Source organism: Trichosurus vulpecula, chromosome 2 (assembly GCF_011100635.1).
Source record: "Trichosurus vulpecula isolate mTriVul1 chromosome 2, mTriVul1.pri, whole genome shotgun sequence".
NCBI lineage: Eukaryota > Metazoa > Chordata > Mammalia > Diprotodontia > Phalangeridae > Trichosurus > Trichosurus vulpecula.
In genome coordinates, this window is record NC_050574.1 from 364,435,795 (window position 1) to 364,452,897 (window position 17,103).

The 17,103-nt window shown below is 38.4% G+C and overlaps 2 protein-coding genes across 2 annotated transcripts in view; one reads left to right on the forward strand and one right to left on the reverse strand.

Annotated features, from left to right (window-relative positions):
* FILIP1L (filamin A interacting protein 1 like) overlaps nucleotides 1–8,704 on the forward strand; it is a 36,447-nt gene extending 27,743 nt beyond the window's left edge. Inside the window, exon 2 of the mRNA XM_036744977.1 lies at nucleotides 5,549–8,704. Within this exon, the coding sequence (XP_036600872.1) occupies nucleotides 5,664–8,345 (2,682 nt within the window). The 5' untranslated portion in view covers nucleotides 5,549–5,663 and the 3' untranslated portion in view covers nucleotides 8,346–8,704. The remainder of the gene's footprint in view (nucleotides 1–5,548) is intronic.
* Nucleotides 1–17,103, reverse strand: part of CMSS1 (cms1 ribosomal small subunit homolog) — a 434,878-nt gene that overhangs the window by 394,480 nt on the left and 23,295 nt on the right. The gene's annotated exons all lie outside the window — the stretch shown is intronic.

Sequence of the window (17,103 nt, forward strand, 5' to 3'; positions counted from 1 at the left end):
ACTGAGAATAAAATTTAAGGAAGCTGAGATGACAAACATGATCAGGGAAACACTCCCTACATGCAAAGAGTTTACATTCTACCGAGAGAAAACAAGGACACGTATGTATATGCGCTATATATAAATACACACACATACCCTTTATATATATATATATATATATATATATATATATATATATACACATACATATATATATACACACATACTACATATACACTTTATATTATATACACACATACATAAAATATAAAGATAATACATACAATAACTACAAAGTAGTTAAATACAAGGTGGTTTAAGAAGAAGAGCACAAGCAGTTGAAGGGGTCAGGAAAGGTTTCAAGTAGAAGACGGTGCCCAAGTTGCTCCTTGAAGAAGGATAAAAGTTTAGGCTTTATTATGTGGGTAAGGGGGAAGCCAGACAGCTCAGGAAGTATGTGGGTCATCCTCAGCTCTTTCTTTGGCTCCTTCAAGAAAGTGTCCCAAGTCAGGGGCAGGTAGGTGCAGTGAGTAGAGCACCAGCCCTGGAGTCAGGAGGCCCTGAGTTCAAATCCATCCTCAGACACTTGACTCACTTACTAGCTGTATGACCTTGGGCAAGTCACTTAACCCCCATTGCCCTGCCTCCCTCCCTCCAAAAACAAACAAAAAAAAACCCCAAAACAAAGTGCCCCAAGTCCCATGCCCAGTAGAGCTCTCAGTGACCCTTCTTTAGGTGTCCATCTGCGGTCTGAGTGCAAAGTTCTATAGGAATACATGTTCAGGCTTTCCCCTCCTTTTGTTTTTCTTTCCTTGAAAACTGAGTGTAGCGCCTGAAAATTTGAGAGCTGCTTTCTAATTAGAAGGCAGATGTGTTGATTTGTAAATTTTAAATACAAAACTAGTAGAGTTCTAATAAATAGGTAAAGTCTGTTTATTTCTTCCTCTGCTACTTCCAGGTCAACAACCTGAAGGATCTCGCACAAGGCTGTGACTATGACATATTGAGATATACTGACATATATCATCATTTTGTAGCTACAGCACTATTTGCTCCGAGCCCCTCACTGGAGAGAGAGGATTGTCCAGTTGGAGAGTTAGGAAACATTAGAGAGGGGAAGGAGTTCTTTGGGGAGGTTCAGATTCCTTCCCTAAGTTTATGCAGTGTGGTAAGGCTAAAAGATGACTAGTTCTTGAAATCGGGGAAGACCTGGATTCAAATCTTACCTCTGACACCAATTACGTGACCATGGGGAGGTCACTTAAGCTCTGAGTCTTCAGTTCCTCACCTGCAAAATGTGGATAATAATAACTAGACTATTTATCTCATGCAGCTGTTCTAAGGTTCAAATAAGATAGTGGTGTGTAGAATGCAGTATATGAACCCTTAAGCACAATTGTATGCGTCAGTGATTATTATCTTCTATTGCTCTCTTCCTCTGAAAGGACCATAATAATGTTACTTTGGGAACCTTTCCATAAAGGGCTCGAAAGTTCTTTTACATAATAATTACCTTAGCATCCCTTTTCAGAGCTAGTCTCTCTAAAAACCATTCAAAACACTACTGTGACAATTCTCACAGAAAGATGTAAACAACTTAGAAATGTGCCAAATGTTTCGTGTGAATGACATGCAGTATGATTGTTTGACACTTGTAACCATATTACTTCCAGAAGGAAATAAATGTGTACACATACCTCCGGGGGTCTTTAAATATGTAAAGGGAAAGACACTCAGAAGTATATAATTTGTAAAACAAGAATAATTGTGGTTAACAACAAATAGCTTTCAAAATGACAGATGTAATTTTTTTAGGAAAAGTAAGCAATCAGTGTTGCATATAATTACAGTGATAAACCACAATAAGTTATATAAGTTCTAAGCTATAATAGAAACGCTAAAGGAAGGCTGTAACGAGACACTGTTGGATCTAACCACCTCACATTTACGTCTATAAAACCAGCTTCCAAGGCCTGTTTTTACTGGAAAGGTTTCAGCAAATGTTCTTTAGTCCTACGGGGTCAGTAATTGGACATGCTTATGAATACTGTGACTAAGTGATGTTAACTACTTTTGTCTGAAATGTAAGCACATTGTTAAACATATGTATATATGCACAGACAGAGAGATAGATGAAATTTTATTTTTAAGATTAATTTAAGCAAATTGTACCTTTATTCACATGCTTCTGTCTTAGAGGTATGTTACTCTGCTTGTGAGTTTCACACTTCTAGGTACTTTAAAAATAAAATTAAAAAGTATATAATGTTTTGTTATCCCACATTTAAATCTCTGAACACTGGTAGGAGGGGAAGGGGAAGAAATCACATCTAACAATTTTTTGGTTTTTCTATATCAAAAAAGCATCTCCTGACCAACCATCAGAAAAGTACATATTTTTAGTCTTTTTTTTTTTTAAGCAGTAGTGATAAATCTGAATTGATTTAAATCACACACTTGGCTTAAGGTTCCTTTTGACCAGAGGCACAGCTCAAGTCAGTAGAAGCACAGTCTGTGACCATGAAATAGACTATGTTCACATGGTGTCTAATTAATAACACTCAACAAACAAGACATATCCCTTTCAACTCTAGATCCCAAAAGACTAACAGACTTGAAGGGCCACTAAATATTTAGCATAAACCAAAATTCCAGAAAACACCTTTGGTATTTGGAACAGTATAGTTTTAAAAGACCAGTTGCAGGAAATAACATACTTACACAAGGATGTTCTGTAATCTAGTCTAAAAAACTTGCCACCTGTTAGCAGCTTACTTTCTGGCCTCACTCTGCTTTTGCTAGGCTGGTTCTCAGACAACAATTTGGGGGAATCTAGTGAGGACTGTGCTGCTCTGAAAATAGTCTTTGAGGACAGAGGGTCACTTCCGAGATGCAATGAAACATCCTGAGTAGAACTGTAAATGTGCATAATGATCATTAAAGACTAAGGAAATTATAATCATACTAAATTATAATTAAAATGTAATATAATTAAATTATAATTAATATAATCCTGTCAAAGACTAAGGAAAAATGGGAATGTCAATCAAAGAAATGGTGAATTATGGAAGGTTTTTACATTTTAGAATCCATTTTGCTTGAAGGTTATACTGTCAAAAAATCTTTTCTCAACAAAAAAAATTTTTAAAAAAACAAAACAATCCCATGTAACAGAACTAAAAGACAAGCCTACTTCAATCTCACTGAAGGATGGCAGCCTAAGAACACACAAAGCTGAATGAACCTCAAATCAGCCTGACTCAAGATGAATGGATTCAAGTAGCATGCTGCACTATTGAGAAATTGGACAGTGGTACCCATAAGCCAAAGTCATAAATACAAGACCAAAGTTCAAATCCCAAAGCGGCCAGTTGGCTTTGCAAAGAAACTCTTTACTCCACGGTCACAAACTATCTCCACGTGACCAACCATCTTGTGAAGTCTGTGGCTAGGCAAATACAAAGCCACTGCCACTACTAAAAAAGTCCAGTTCCTTCCAATATTAGTTCAGAAGCAATTCTTTATGTACACGGTCAGTAATAAGTGTAGTCAAAGACCAAGTGATATCATGAGCATATTCACAGGAATCTATGACAACTTTCTGTCTCTTTCCCATGCTCTCTCCACAATCCTGAGGCTGCAGATATAGCAAAGAAAGCCCTCTTTCAGCAGGGATGACAATGATTTCAGGCAGCTAGGTGGCGCAGTGGATGATACAGTTCTGAGACTGGAGTGAGTTCAAATCTGGCCTCAGACACTTACTGGCTGTGTGATCCTGGGCAAGTCATTTAACCCTGTCTGCCTCAGTTTCCTCATCTGTAAAATGAGCTGGAGAAGGAAACAGCAAACCATTTCAGTATCTTTGCCAAGAAAACCCCAGATGGAGTCCCAAAGAGTCAGCTAGGACTGAAATGACGGAACAACAACAATAATACTTAAAATATAACAATATATACCTTTCCAGCCAGCTAGAAGCTGCTAAAGCTTTCTTTTCAGCCACCTAGGTCAGTTAGGTGATGCAGTAGATAGAGCCCTGGCCCTGAAATCAGGAAGACCTGCATTCAAATGTGGCCCCAGACACTCTAGCTGTTTGACCCTGGGCAAATCACGTAACCTTTGTCTCTGTTTTCCCTTCTGTAAAATGGGGATAACAATAGTACCTACCTCCCAGTGTTGTTTCGAGGATCAAATAGATAATAATGGTGAAGCACTTAGCACAGTGCCTGGCACATAGCTGGGTCTTATAAATACTTATTTCCATTCACCAACCCAACTTCCTCATTTTAGAAGTGAGGAAACTGGGACCCAGAGAAGTTAAGAGGTCTGTCCAATGTCAGACAGGTAGGTAATAAGGCAAATTCTGGAATTTTTTACCAAGCTGGAAAGGCTTATGAGAAAAGGACTAGCATTTTAGTTTTCTGTCCTAACAGGTCTGTTGTCTGAGGATCAGTCTGGTTAAGTTCAAGGAAGCTCATTACCAGAGGGCTTTCTATCCAATAAAGATTTCTTTTTCATAGACATCAATTCACAAAGACAAACAGTAAATAAAGACAGAAACAGTGTAAACTGGATAAGGGCTTTGTTTTGTTTTGGGGAAAGGTGGAAGAGGAGTAGCTATCTGCCTTCATAAAACACTGAACTAAGAGTTATCTATGAATTCTAGCTTTTGTTCATCAATGCAGCAAAATCACAGTGCCATACACATATCTGGAACTGGAAAGAACCATAAGAAGTCACTAAGTCCTAGATTTTATTTTTACAGACCAGGAAACTGAGACACAGAAGAAAAGTATCTCTCTTAAATTCATACAGGTAGTAGTAAGTAGCAGAGCAAGAAATCAGGTCCTCTAACTTTAAATCTAGAGTTCTTTCTACCCTCATAATTATGTCCTCTGTGATCAGTGCCTCTTGAATGTTTGTATATCAACAAAGTAAAAGAACTAAATCAAATTGAATCTTGAGATTTTATCAAGTCAGGAAGTTTAGATTTTAAATGCTAAACCTCCCACTTATTACAGTAAAAGTGCTTAAGCTAAACCCTCAGATGATGGTCTCCAGGCTACATTAGAACAAACAGTATCATCCTTATTCACAGACTCTCTTCCCCCTCTACCTCCTCCCTCTGCATTCTTTGGAAACTAAAACTATTATCATGTAAGAGCACCAAGCAAGCACCTAAACTTGTTATTAAGGTTCCCCTCTGCTCCAAAAAATAACGAATCCATAGAATCACAGAATTGTAGGTGGAAAGGACCTTGAAAGGCCACCACTTTTAACTCTATCACTTATACAACCCCAAATATGTGCCAGATGAAGAACTGATGAGGCCAGAGAAGCTAAATGGCTTGCCCAGGATAACAAAGCTACTAAGAACAGGAGGCAGGATTTGAAGCTAGGTCTTCTTGATTCAAAATCCAGCACCCTATTTATTTACCACGCCATAGTGTCTCCCAAATGCCATCCTTTAGCCAGTGATGTCAATTTCCAAAATTATAGAATGATTAACTACTCCCAACAATCCACTAGAGCAAAAGTAGTAAAACAGAATGCACTTTGTGTTTTTCAGATTTAAAAAGCTAATAGACCAAGAAACGGCCTTCCACAAACAGAGAGAACAAGAGAACAAGAAGAAAGTCACCTCACTCAAGGAGGAACTGATCAAACTGAAATCATTTGCTTTGATGGTCGTGGATGAACAACAGAGGCTCACTGAACAGCTCACCCTCCAGAGTCAGAAAATCCAAGACTTGACTACAACTGCTGAGCAAGCACACGAGAAACTAGCCATTGCTGAAGCCAAAGCTCAGGAAGAAGAGCACAAAGCAAGCAGGTTAGAAAGAGAACTACAAAGACAAGCCAAAGAGCTACACGAGAGCCAGGACACGATAATGGCCAAACTCACCAATGAGGACAGCCAAAACCGGCAGCTCCGGCTGAAGCTAGCGACACTCAGCCGCCAAATCGATGAGCTGGAGGAGACAAACAGGTCTTTACGAAAAGCGGAAGAAGAACTACAAGAAATAAGAGAAAAGATCAACAAGGGAGAAGGTGGTAATTCCAGCATCCTGGCAGAAGTGGAAGAACTCAGGAAAAGAGTATTAGAAATGGAAGGCAAAGATGAAGAACTCATAAAAATGGAAGAGCAGTGCCGAGATCTCCACCAAAGGCTGGAAAAGGAGACATTGCAGAGTAAGGACTTTAAACTGGAGGTTGACAAACTCAACAAAAGGATTATGGATTTAGAAAAACTGGAAGATGCCTTTGGCAAAAGCAAGCAGGAGTGTCACGCTCTGAAATGCAACCTAGAAAAAGAAAAGATGACAACAAAGCAACTGTCTCAAGAACTGGATGGTTTAAAAGCTAGAATCAAAGAGTTAGAAACCATTGAGAGTAAGCTAGAGAAGACAGAATTCACCCTAAAAGAGGATTTAACTAAACTGAAAACACTGACAGTGATGCTGGTTGATGAACGGAAAACAATGAGTGAAAAAATGAAGCAGACAGAAGATAAACTACAAGCGGTTACATCTCAGCTTCAAGTGGAACAAAGCAAAGTGACTTTGGTTACCGAGAAGTTAATTGAGGAAAGCAAAAGGGCACTAAAGTCCAAAACGGATGTAGAGGAAAAGGTGTACAATGTGACTAAAGAGAGGGATGAACTGAAAATCAAGCTTAAAGCAGAAGAAGAGAAAGGAAACGATCTCTCGTCAAAAGTTAACATCCTGAAAAAGAGACTCCAATCATTAGAAGCTATTGAGAAAGATCTTCTCAAAAACAAATCAAAACAGGAGACTGGTAAGTCAACAATAGCTGTGCACCAAGAAAACAATAAGATTAAAGAGCTTTCCCAAGAGGTGGAGAGACTGAAGCATAAATTAAAAGACATGAAAGCTATTGAAGATGATCTCATGAAAACTGAAGATGAATATGAGTCTCTTGAGAGACGCTATGCTAATGAAAGAGACAAGGCTAAATTTCTGTCAGAGGAACTTGAGGACGTTAAAATGGAACTTGCTAGGTACAAGTTAGCAGAAAAGACAGAGTCCAGTCAGGAACAGTGGCTTTTCAAAAGGCTTAAAGAGGAAGAAGCCAAGTCTGGTCACCTCTCGAGGGAGGTAGATGCATTAAAGGAGAAAATTCATGAATACATGGCAACTGAAGACCTAATATGTCACTTACAGGGTGACCATACAATTCTACAAAAGAAACTCAATCAACAAGAAAACAGAAACAGGGACTTAGGAAGAGAGATTGAAAACCTCACTAAAGAATTAGAGCGGTATCGGCATTTCAGTAAGAGTCTCCGACCCAGTCTTAATGGAAGAAGAATTTCTGACCTTCAGGTATTTTCTAAAGAAGTCCAAACTGAACCAGCAGACAATGAACCTCCCGATTACAAAAGTCTCATTCCTTTGGAACGAGCTGTAATTAATGGGCAGTTATATGAGGAAAGTGATAACGAGGATGAAGATCCCAACGACGATGAGCCAACGGTGTCCCTCAAATGTAATGCATCTACTGCACATCCGGTCAACAGAAAGTTATGGATCCCTTGGATGAAATCCAAGGAAGGCCATCCTCAGAATGGAAAAATACCAGCCAAACAAAATGGAAGTTATGTGCAACCTGGGGATCTAGTCCTAAGTCACACACCTGGTCAACCTCTTCACATAAAGGTTACTCCGGACCATGGGCAAAATACAGCCACTCTTGAAATCACAAGTCCTACCACAGAAAGTCCTCACTCTTACACAAGCACTGCAGTGATACCCAACTGTGGTACCCCAAAGCAAAGAATAACCATTATTCAAAATGCCTCCATAACACCAGTGAAGTCAAAACCCTCTACTGACAGCCCCATAAACTTAGAGCAAGGCACATCCCCTATTACCATGGCTACCTTTGCCAGAGCACCAACCCCAGAATCCTGTGGTTCTATAACTCCCGAAAGGACAATGTCTCCCATTCATGTTTTGGCTGTGACTGGCTCAGCAAGCTCCCCAGAACAGGGACGGTCACCAGAGCCAGTAGAGATAGGTGCCAAGCATGCCATCTTCAGAGTTTCCCCAGAGAGACAGTCAGGATGGCAGTTTCAAAGGTCAAACAGCAATGGTTCAAGCGTGATAACTACTGAGGATAACAAAATCCACATTCACTTAGGAAGCCCTTACATGCAAGCTGTGGCCAGTCCTGTGAGGCCTGCCAGTCCTTCCACTCCACCTCAAGATAACCGAACTCCAGCCCTAGTTAATGGAACAGCGGGCAAAGCAACAAATAAAGTCACCAGCAGTATTACTATCACTCCAACAACTACTCCTCTCCCTCGACAATCACAAATTACAGTAAGTAATATATATAACTGACCCCTCATCATCATCATCCACACTGACATTCTTACAAGGAACTTACACCCCCTTTCTTCTTACCTCTCTCCAAATTAAAAAAGACTGAACTTTTACTTTGGGAGAGATTTGTGCATGAACTGTACAAGAATATATAAAACTAACTAAGTTTTGCCTGCATAGTCATATCAAGTGTGCACTTACTGTATATCATTTGTCTGTTTTTTATTTACCTACCTGTATGGAAAATATTTAGTCTGCACTTGTATAAATGCATCTTTATGTATTTCATTTTCCATAACTCACATTAATTTTGACTGCAATTTGTCTTGGTGAAATATTTTAACATTATAAAACAGTAAATAATTTGTTATTTTTACCATTGCTTGCTGGATTTTCTTTTGGTCATCTTGTGTTATATTTTTGCATGTACAATAGAATTTTATTTTATGTTTAAAGTGTCTATTAATTCTACCCTTAAAATAAGACCTACTACCTGTTTACTTTTGAATATCCACCCTAAAAGAAGTGGATGAATGGCACAAATATCCCCAAAGAAGAGATAGTCTAAAATGTGTTTCTATTTCTTTTCAGAATTATTTACATAAGCTATTGTTAAAGTTGGTTTGCATCTTCTGAACCTCAAATAAGGATAGGAAATACCATCTTTGAAAAATAGGCCTGTGGCCAGCCTAAAATTAAAAGTTTTCTAGGGATGACTAATGGTTTATTAATTTTCTATGACTCATCCAAAAATACAAAAAGAAAAAAAATCCAACCCACACTGTCAACTATTGTCATATAACAAGCTTTGTGTTTAGAACAGTCACTGAACCAGTTTCAAAGAGATGTAACTCCCTTCCAATTTAGTTCACAAAAGACTTGAGTTTCTCTCCTTGATACCACACCTCTTATAACTAGACTGTACTAAGAAGCTTATGGCATGTTTTATTTTTTGTTTTTAATCTCAACAAAGCAAATAAAAGCCAAAAGTAATCAGAATGAACTCACTGGGGGGGGGGAGAAAGTGCCTAGAGTAATCTCATATATATATATATATATATATATATATATATATATATATATATATATATAAATCTGAACTGATTCTTCTTTAGTTACCAGTTGTGCCCTTTATAATTTACAAGCAATTATGGGGCAGCTAGGTGGCACAGTGAGTAGAGCACCGGCCCTGGAGTCAGGAGGACCTGAGTTCAAATGCGTCCTCAGACACTTGACACTTGTACTAGCTGTGTGACCTTGGGCAAGTCACTTAACCCCAACTGCCCTGCCAAAAAGCAAAAAAATAAAAAAAAAAATAATTTACAAGCAACTGATCCATTCAAATTCCTAAAATATTTTGAGCCTGGATTACAGGATTTATTGATCATATGAAATCCACTCAGTCCAAAGACCAAATGAAACTTTTGGGAGACCCACTACATTGTGGTGAGTTCCTGAAGTAGACTGAGTTCCAAGACAAATCAGCCCATCACCACTTTTTCAACTCTAAAACCACTATATTAATTCAATGAGGTCAGTTTTCATAGTCCCAAATTTGTAACAGTTCATCTCGTCACTCTTAACTGTGAGAGGTGTTTAAAAATAAAACCAATCTTCCTTCATAAGCATCCCCTGCTTTTTCTGTATAATCAATTATTAAAGGACCATAAAGTTAAGGTTTTGTTGACAGAAACACCTCCATGGTGATGAACTCTAACACCAACTTCACAAGATTGCATCATTATCCAGTGAGTTTGGCAAAAATCAGAGTCTGGCGATGCATGGAAAAGCTTGTGTTTAGACACATTTATCTTGGGAACCAGCAGTCACCCAGCTAGAAGGAAAGATACTACAAAGTACATAACAGTTTAAAGGAGTTTTAGTCATTTTAAATTGTAAGCAAAACCTTAAAGAATAATTACACATGAAGTCTTAGTCCTTAAAAGGGAGGCATTATTTACTAGCATCAACTAAAATCACTCCATCCTCAGCATCTGACCTGAGAATTTCGGGGTGCTTAACTGCCATGTTCCTAAATAATTATTGTATCTACTTCAACAGCAGCCATGAGAAGTTAAACGCCTTGTGTTTAAGGGGGATGACTGGTCAGTCACTACTCAAATAAACAGCAGAAAGAACTCAACAACACCAAGGTTTTGTACTGCAATCTCCTAGGCCCTAAGCAGTATCCATTACTCCATGGAATTAATGTCTACTACAACGTGAAGCTCAATGTTTCCTTAGACTAAATGACTGCAGAGTTATCATCACAATGACATTTCTCTGTGCCAAGTCCCATGGTTCAAAAGCACTAATCGTCTTTTTGTCATCCTAGGTCAATTCTTCTGTAGCCAGTGTTAACCCCAACTGTTAATCTCAAATGCAAAGAAAATAGCTTTTTCAAAGAGTCGCTCTCTTTCATAGAGATTCCTCTACTAGAAAGACATTAGACTTATTTTAGTTCACACTTTAAAAATAAGATAAAATTTCAGGAATACTAATAGATTAATAAACTTTACCTAGGTTTGTTTTTCATTTCCCCTAAATTGAATACAAAGCTAAGACCTTTACGACTTGTGAAAAATATCTCCCATTTTTAAAACCTCTAATTAATTTTTCCCATAAAATCATCTATGTACAGATGGATCTTGAAGTAATAAAGTATAAATCACTGTTCAGACTCTTAAAAACAGTAATCACCTCCTACCTTTCAATATAGGATAATTTTTCATTTGAAAAAATTGTACTTTTTTTATGCAAAGGAAAAAAATTATTTACAGTGTTACATGAGGATGTGCTATAAGCTCAAGGGGAGAAAATGCACCCCACCCCATCTTAACACATTCAAGGCCTTATTCCCTATTCCCCATTGTATTCCCCCTGCACCATCCCAGGCCCATATCCCTTTAAGTAGAACTAAGTTGTGTAGTGTTTTCCTCTCACATACTACCAATTAACAGCTATTCATAATTTTAAAATATGTTAAGTTTGACTCTTGAAAATGTGTGTGTGTGTGTGTGTGTGCGTGCGTGCGCGCGAGCATACCTGTGTAAAACGAATGGGGAGAGAAGACAATAAAAATGAAACAGCTCTGATAGGTGTATTGTAACAGATTGTTAGATAATTCAAATCTCTACCCTAAATAGGGAAAAGCTTGTAAAATTCTGTCCCTCTTCTTATGCTGTAGGATTTTCGGTTCACATGAACAATAAAAAGATGGGGGCGGGGGCCATAAAATGAACTCTACCCATTCTGAGGTCTCTTCTTTCTCCCACCCAGACAGCCACTTCTAAGCTTCTAAGGGCTAAAAACATCTAGCAGGTCATGCAACGATGATGACGGGTTCTGAAATATCCAGTCACGAAACAAAACACAACCATATACTTTAGAAGTACATACTTATGGTTAGGTTTTAAAAAACCATAAAAGAAAATTGTATCTTTCTTCATTTTCTTTGTATTGGTGCCACATGGAGGATTTCCACCTTCTCTGTTTTTTTATATATTTGATAAACATTTATTAAATGCCTACTATATTCCAGGCACTTTGTTAAGCACATGGGATACAAAGAAAGGCAAAAGACAAGCTCTGCTCTCAAGGAGCTCCCAGTCTAATGGGAGGGAAAACGTGTCAACAGCAATGTGCAAACAAGAGATACAGGATAAACTAAAGGGGAGCAGCAACAGAGGGAAGGTGCCAGCATTAAATGAGCTCAGGAAAGGCTTCCTATGGAAGGTGGGATTTTAAGGAAGTTAGGGAACCAATGAGGCAGAGGAGAGAATGGGGAACAGTTGGTGAAAATGTATGGAATCAAGAGAGTTTTGTGTGAGGAATGGAAAGAGACCAGGGTCACTTGATCAAAGAGAAGACTGCAAAGGGAGAGCAGGTCATAAAGAGCACTGCACTACAAACAGGATGTTCTATTTGATGCTCAAGGTGATAGGGAGCCAACAGAGTTTATTGAATAGGGGGGCTGACATGGTCAGACCTAAGCTTTAGGAAGATCACATGATAGCAATAAATGGTGGATGGAATGTAGCAGGGAAAGACTTAAGGCAGGGAGACCAACCATAAGGCTATTAGAATAGTCCACAAGCATGAGGTAATGAGGGCCGGCAGCAAGGTAGTGAGAGTGCCAAAGGAGAAAAGGAGGAATATGGGAGAAATATCAGAAATGTAAAATCAACAAAACTTGGCAACAGACTGGTATCACAGAAGAGACAAGAGGATCTTAAAAGATGTAAAGGAGATTAGGGTATTTATTTTATATTAAAATGAAGAAATGGTATCTCTTTTTTCAAATTCCAGATTCAGTGTAGGCCCAAATTTTAATTTCCCCATAATTTAAAGTCTCAGACCCTAAAAATCTTTTTGGATGGATTTGCCGGATTTTATTGGATTCTTCCTTCCCCCAAAGTACTGAGAGATATTTAAAATCCAAATAAATTAAAAGGTTTTTTCTTAACATATTTGTTTACTGATAATTTCATGACAATTCTCAAGATTACTCACTGGAGACAACCTGCAATATAGCAAATACAGGACTGGGCACCAATAATCTAAAATCCCAATTCATGTTCCTTTATTGAAATAAAAAAGTAGTTGTCTTTTGACCTGGCTATAGGACTACAGAAACTTACATCCCCTCTATCATTTGAATTTATGAATTACTATACTTAAAATGGGCTTGAAATACATACTTCAGCACTGTTTTACCGCAGTTGGCTAGTCTTAGCTTTGTGAATTCCAGTCCAACTTATGTTACAAGTGAAAAGGAGTGGGGCAGTCTCAGTTTTAGCCTCTAATGGCTACTTGGTACTCCATCACAAAACCACTATGGGGACTGGCACAGCTGGTAATTCTTGCTGCTCTGACATCATGGACTAGAGCCATAATGAGCCCACGACAGGAAGGGATTGAAAGTTGTATAAGACTATGCCGCATACAACCCCTGACGTTCTAATGTCCCAAGGGTAGGGAACCCTAAATGTGCACCTCGAGGTCACATGTGTCCCTCTAAGTCCTCAAGTGTGGCCCTTTCACGGAATCCAAACAAAATTGTTCTGTGAAGTTTGGATTCCATTGAAGGGCAGCATTTGAGGACCTAGAGGGCTGCATGTGGCCTCAAGACTGCAGGTCCCCCACCTCTGGTTTGGACCAAGTGTATTCCTAGAGTTAAATCAATGAATGAGGATTTATTAAGCCCAGACTATGTACCAGACACTATGCTAGGCTCTCTAGATAAACAAAAAACAACAGTTCCTCATAAGTAACCTATATTCTATTAAGGGACACAACATACACCTGTCAGCAGGTAAACACTTATTAAATACCTACTATGTGTTAGGCACTGTGCTAAGCCCTGGGGATACAAAGAAATGTAAAAGTCTCTCTGATCAAGGTGCTCTTAATCTAATGGAGGAGACAAAAGGCAAAAATAACTACATGCAAACAAGCTACATGCAAGATAAAGTGGAAATAACAGAGCAAAGGCACTAGTATTAGGAGGGATCAGGTGTACAAAATATGAACACAATAAATACAAGGCAATTTTTTCAGGTAGGGCAAGAGTAGCTGAAGGAATAAGGAAAGGTATCAAAGCTTGAGCTGAGTGTTGAAGCAAACCAAGAAAACCATTCCCACTACACCTCTAACACTCTACAACTCTACACCTGAGGACCCAGACTCAGAGCTGAAAGGGACTTTAGAGAACATCTAAATCAATTCCCTCATTTTACAGATGAACCTGCTTTACATGGATCAGACTTTCCAGAGAACTACTTCTTTGACTATTTCATTATGTAACAGCCTAAAGAAAAGTTAAAATGAATTCACTTTGCTTTCAAACAAAATCTGTAAAGATAGCTGTTCTGATCCACGCTAACTCCAAGGAAACAAGCTATCGGTATTTTTTTTTTTACAATAACATTCAATTCTCAACCTCTAGGAAAGAGCAGAGTCATTTAGAAGCAGGAAGAGACATAAGTAATCATTCACATAGGAGCCAATGGAATGTTTGCTAATTGTAACAAGGATTATATCACTAAATTTGAAGAAAATGAAGTTAAACACTCTTCTCTAAACAAGAAAAAAGGTAGACTTTAGACAACCTGAATCATTTAGCTATTTTTCTCATTTACAAAAAAAAAAAAAAGCAAAGCACTTTGCACATAATAAGGGTTTAGTAAATGATTTCTCATTAATTCATTCACTTTTCATTCACAAAATTCTCTTAGGCTCTGAAAATGGCAGAGACAAAGGGAAGATCAGGACAATGTTGTTGTTCATTCATTTCCATCTTGTCTGATTCTCCATGATACCATTTGGGGTTTTCTTGGCAAAGATACTGGAGCAGTTTGCCATTTCCTTCGCCAGCTCATTTTACAAATGAGAAAACTATGGCAAACAGGGCTCACTTGCCCAGGGTCACACAGGTAGTGTCTGAGGCAAATTTGAACTCAGGTCTTCCTTGAACCCAGGTTCATCACTCTATCCACTACCACCTAGCTGCCCTAAGGAAAATAAGTGAATTATTAAACTGGTAGAGATCTAGATCTACCTATAAAATCATCCATAAAAGTATAGGCTATGAAACCATTTGGGCCTAAGCACAGTATAGCATTAAAAGTCATTACTGAAATAACCAAGGTACAAGGAATGTATGGATCGTTTTAAAGAGGAAGAAATCTGCCTTACGTGTCCTTTAAAAAGCCACGTAAGCTGCTAACAGGAAAAAAGACCTTTGCAACATGGTGGCTAATAGAAATGCAAGTTTAGTTCACAGAGATTTAAAAGTTTTAGAGACAAGAGGTTCATTATACAGGCATAAGCACTGGTGTTTAGTACTTTTTTTCCAACATTAGAAACTCAAACTTGAAGGGGCTACTCACTCCTGAATATTATTATTTACATCTTCACAGTGAGAAACTAAGCTATAACAAGTCTGTGGCTATTAACTTAATTGGTTAGAAAATGATGCCAAGGATGCCCAAACCAAAGTTTTGACTACTTTCACGGGGCAGCTAGCTTTGCTGGGTTCCAAAAACTGCCCAACCTAATCTGGGGTGAGTCATTTCACAAGTAAGTATAGAAAGTAGAAGAGTAAATCATCACCATTTTGGGGGGAGGGGGTTTTTACAATAACTGGAAACCTGTGCCCTACTAATGGATGGCTGTGACATCATCACTGAAGGGCAGAAATGGGCAAGATGGTGACTAGGTCAGACTCCTATTCAGCTACCTAAGTAAATGCTATGATGTTAGTCTATGGATAAACACCTTGTAACTGGCAAAGTCCCACTAAGGAAAAAGAAATATTCATGTTACTAGAAAGGCGAAATCAGGAGTAGTTTGGGGGCTTTGCTAAAAGGATTTGCTAAAATGATTAACCACCCCTACCCTCACTTCATATGACATGTGGGTGACCTTGTTAAGCAACCAGAACACACATTTCTGGGGAGTCTAGTATGTCCTATCAATCAAAATAATGCCCCAAATCATCTGAAAATGAAGATGATTGAAAAGGCAGATTTCCATCTGAAATTCTGAGGGAGTGGTAGAGATCAGTCTACAAAACACATTGACCTTTGCTACTTGTCTATCTGGTATGGTCTAAAGAAGGTCCTGATACTTTTTTTTTTTTACATTTTTTTTTTTTTTGCAGGGGGGAAGGCAGGGCAATTGGGGTTAAGTGACTTGCCCAAGGTCACACAGCTAGTAAGTGTGTCAAGTGCCTGAGGACGGATTTGAACTCAAGTCCTCCTGACTCCAGGACGGGTGCTCTACTCAATGCACCACCTAGCTGCCCCCAAGGTCCTGATTCTATTAGGCTGAATGAAAGAGGCATAGTTTTAAATCAGGGATGTTTAACCAGAGGTCCTTGAACTTTTAAAATACATATTTCTGTATTTTACTATAATTGGTTTCCTTTATAATCATGTATTTTATATTATGCATCTAAAAACATTATTCAGAGAAGGGGTCTATAGGCTTTACCAGACTGCCAAAGTGGGCCATGAGACAAAAAAGGTTAAGAATTCCTGATCTAAATCAATTAAACTATTTACATTTTAAAGCACAAATTTCAACTATAACTAGCCTCACAGTATAGTACTTCCTCTGTCTCAACTCTTTCTCTGTCTAGTCACTTCTGTGTTGGAGTAAACATTTTTTTTTTTGAGATTTCAGTCAATGAGACTCTTGTCCCGTTTCTGCTTTCACTTTATTTCACATAGTTTTCCATTTCTTTATATTCCTCATGCTTATCATTAATTGCATCATAATATTTCAGAAAAGTATATATTAAAATATTTATGTTATCCTACAGTTATATAAAAAGGGATTCCTCCTTGAAACTTTTTAGACAGAAAGAGAAAGACGTTCCATTGAATTTTCACACAAATCCTACTCTCTATGCTTTGGGGTTGTTGTTTTTTCCTGCATAAAAATCACTTTGCAAGAAAATTTCTGCAAGCCAGAGGAAAATATAAGCAGAGGCAAACATTAGAAGCTTGAGTGGAGGCAGGCACCAACAGGTGTTATATGCACATCCCTACTCTGCCAGATGGAATTAGACCTCTACTATTCTACCCTCTTCTGGTCAGTAAGAAAGAAAATCCCCTCAGAGATTCTCCTTTAACTCGAATCCAAGGACCACGAGGAATCTTTGCACTAAAAAGGTCTCCTTTAAATGCTTGCTATTTGATGGAGAAGCAGATGATGATGCCTGGAAGCTCTCATTCTTACTCAGCACTTCTCACCCTGGCCTCAACCCTAG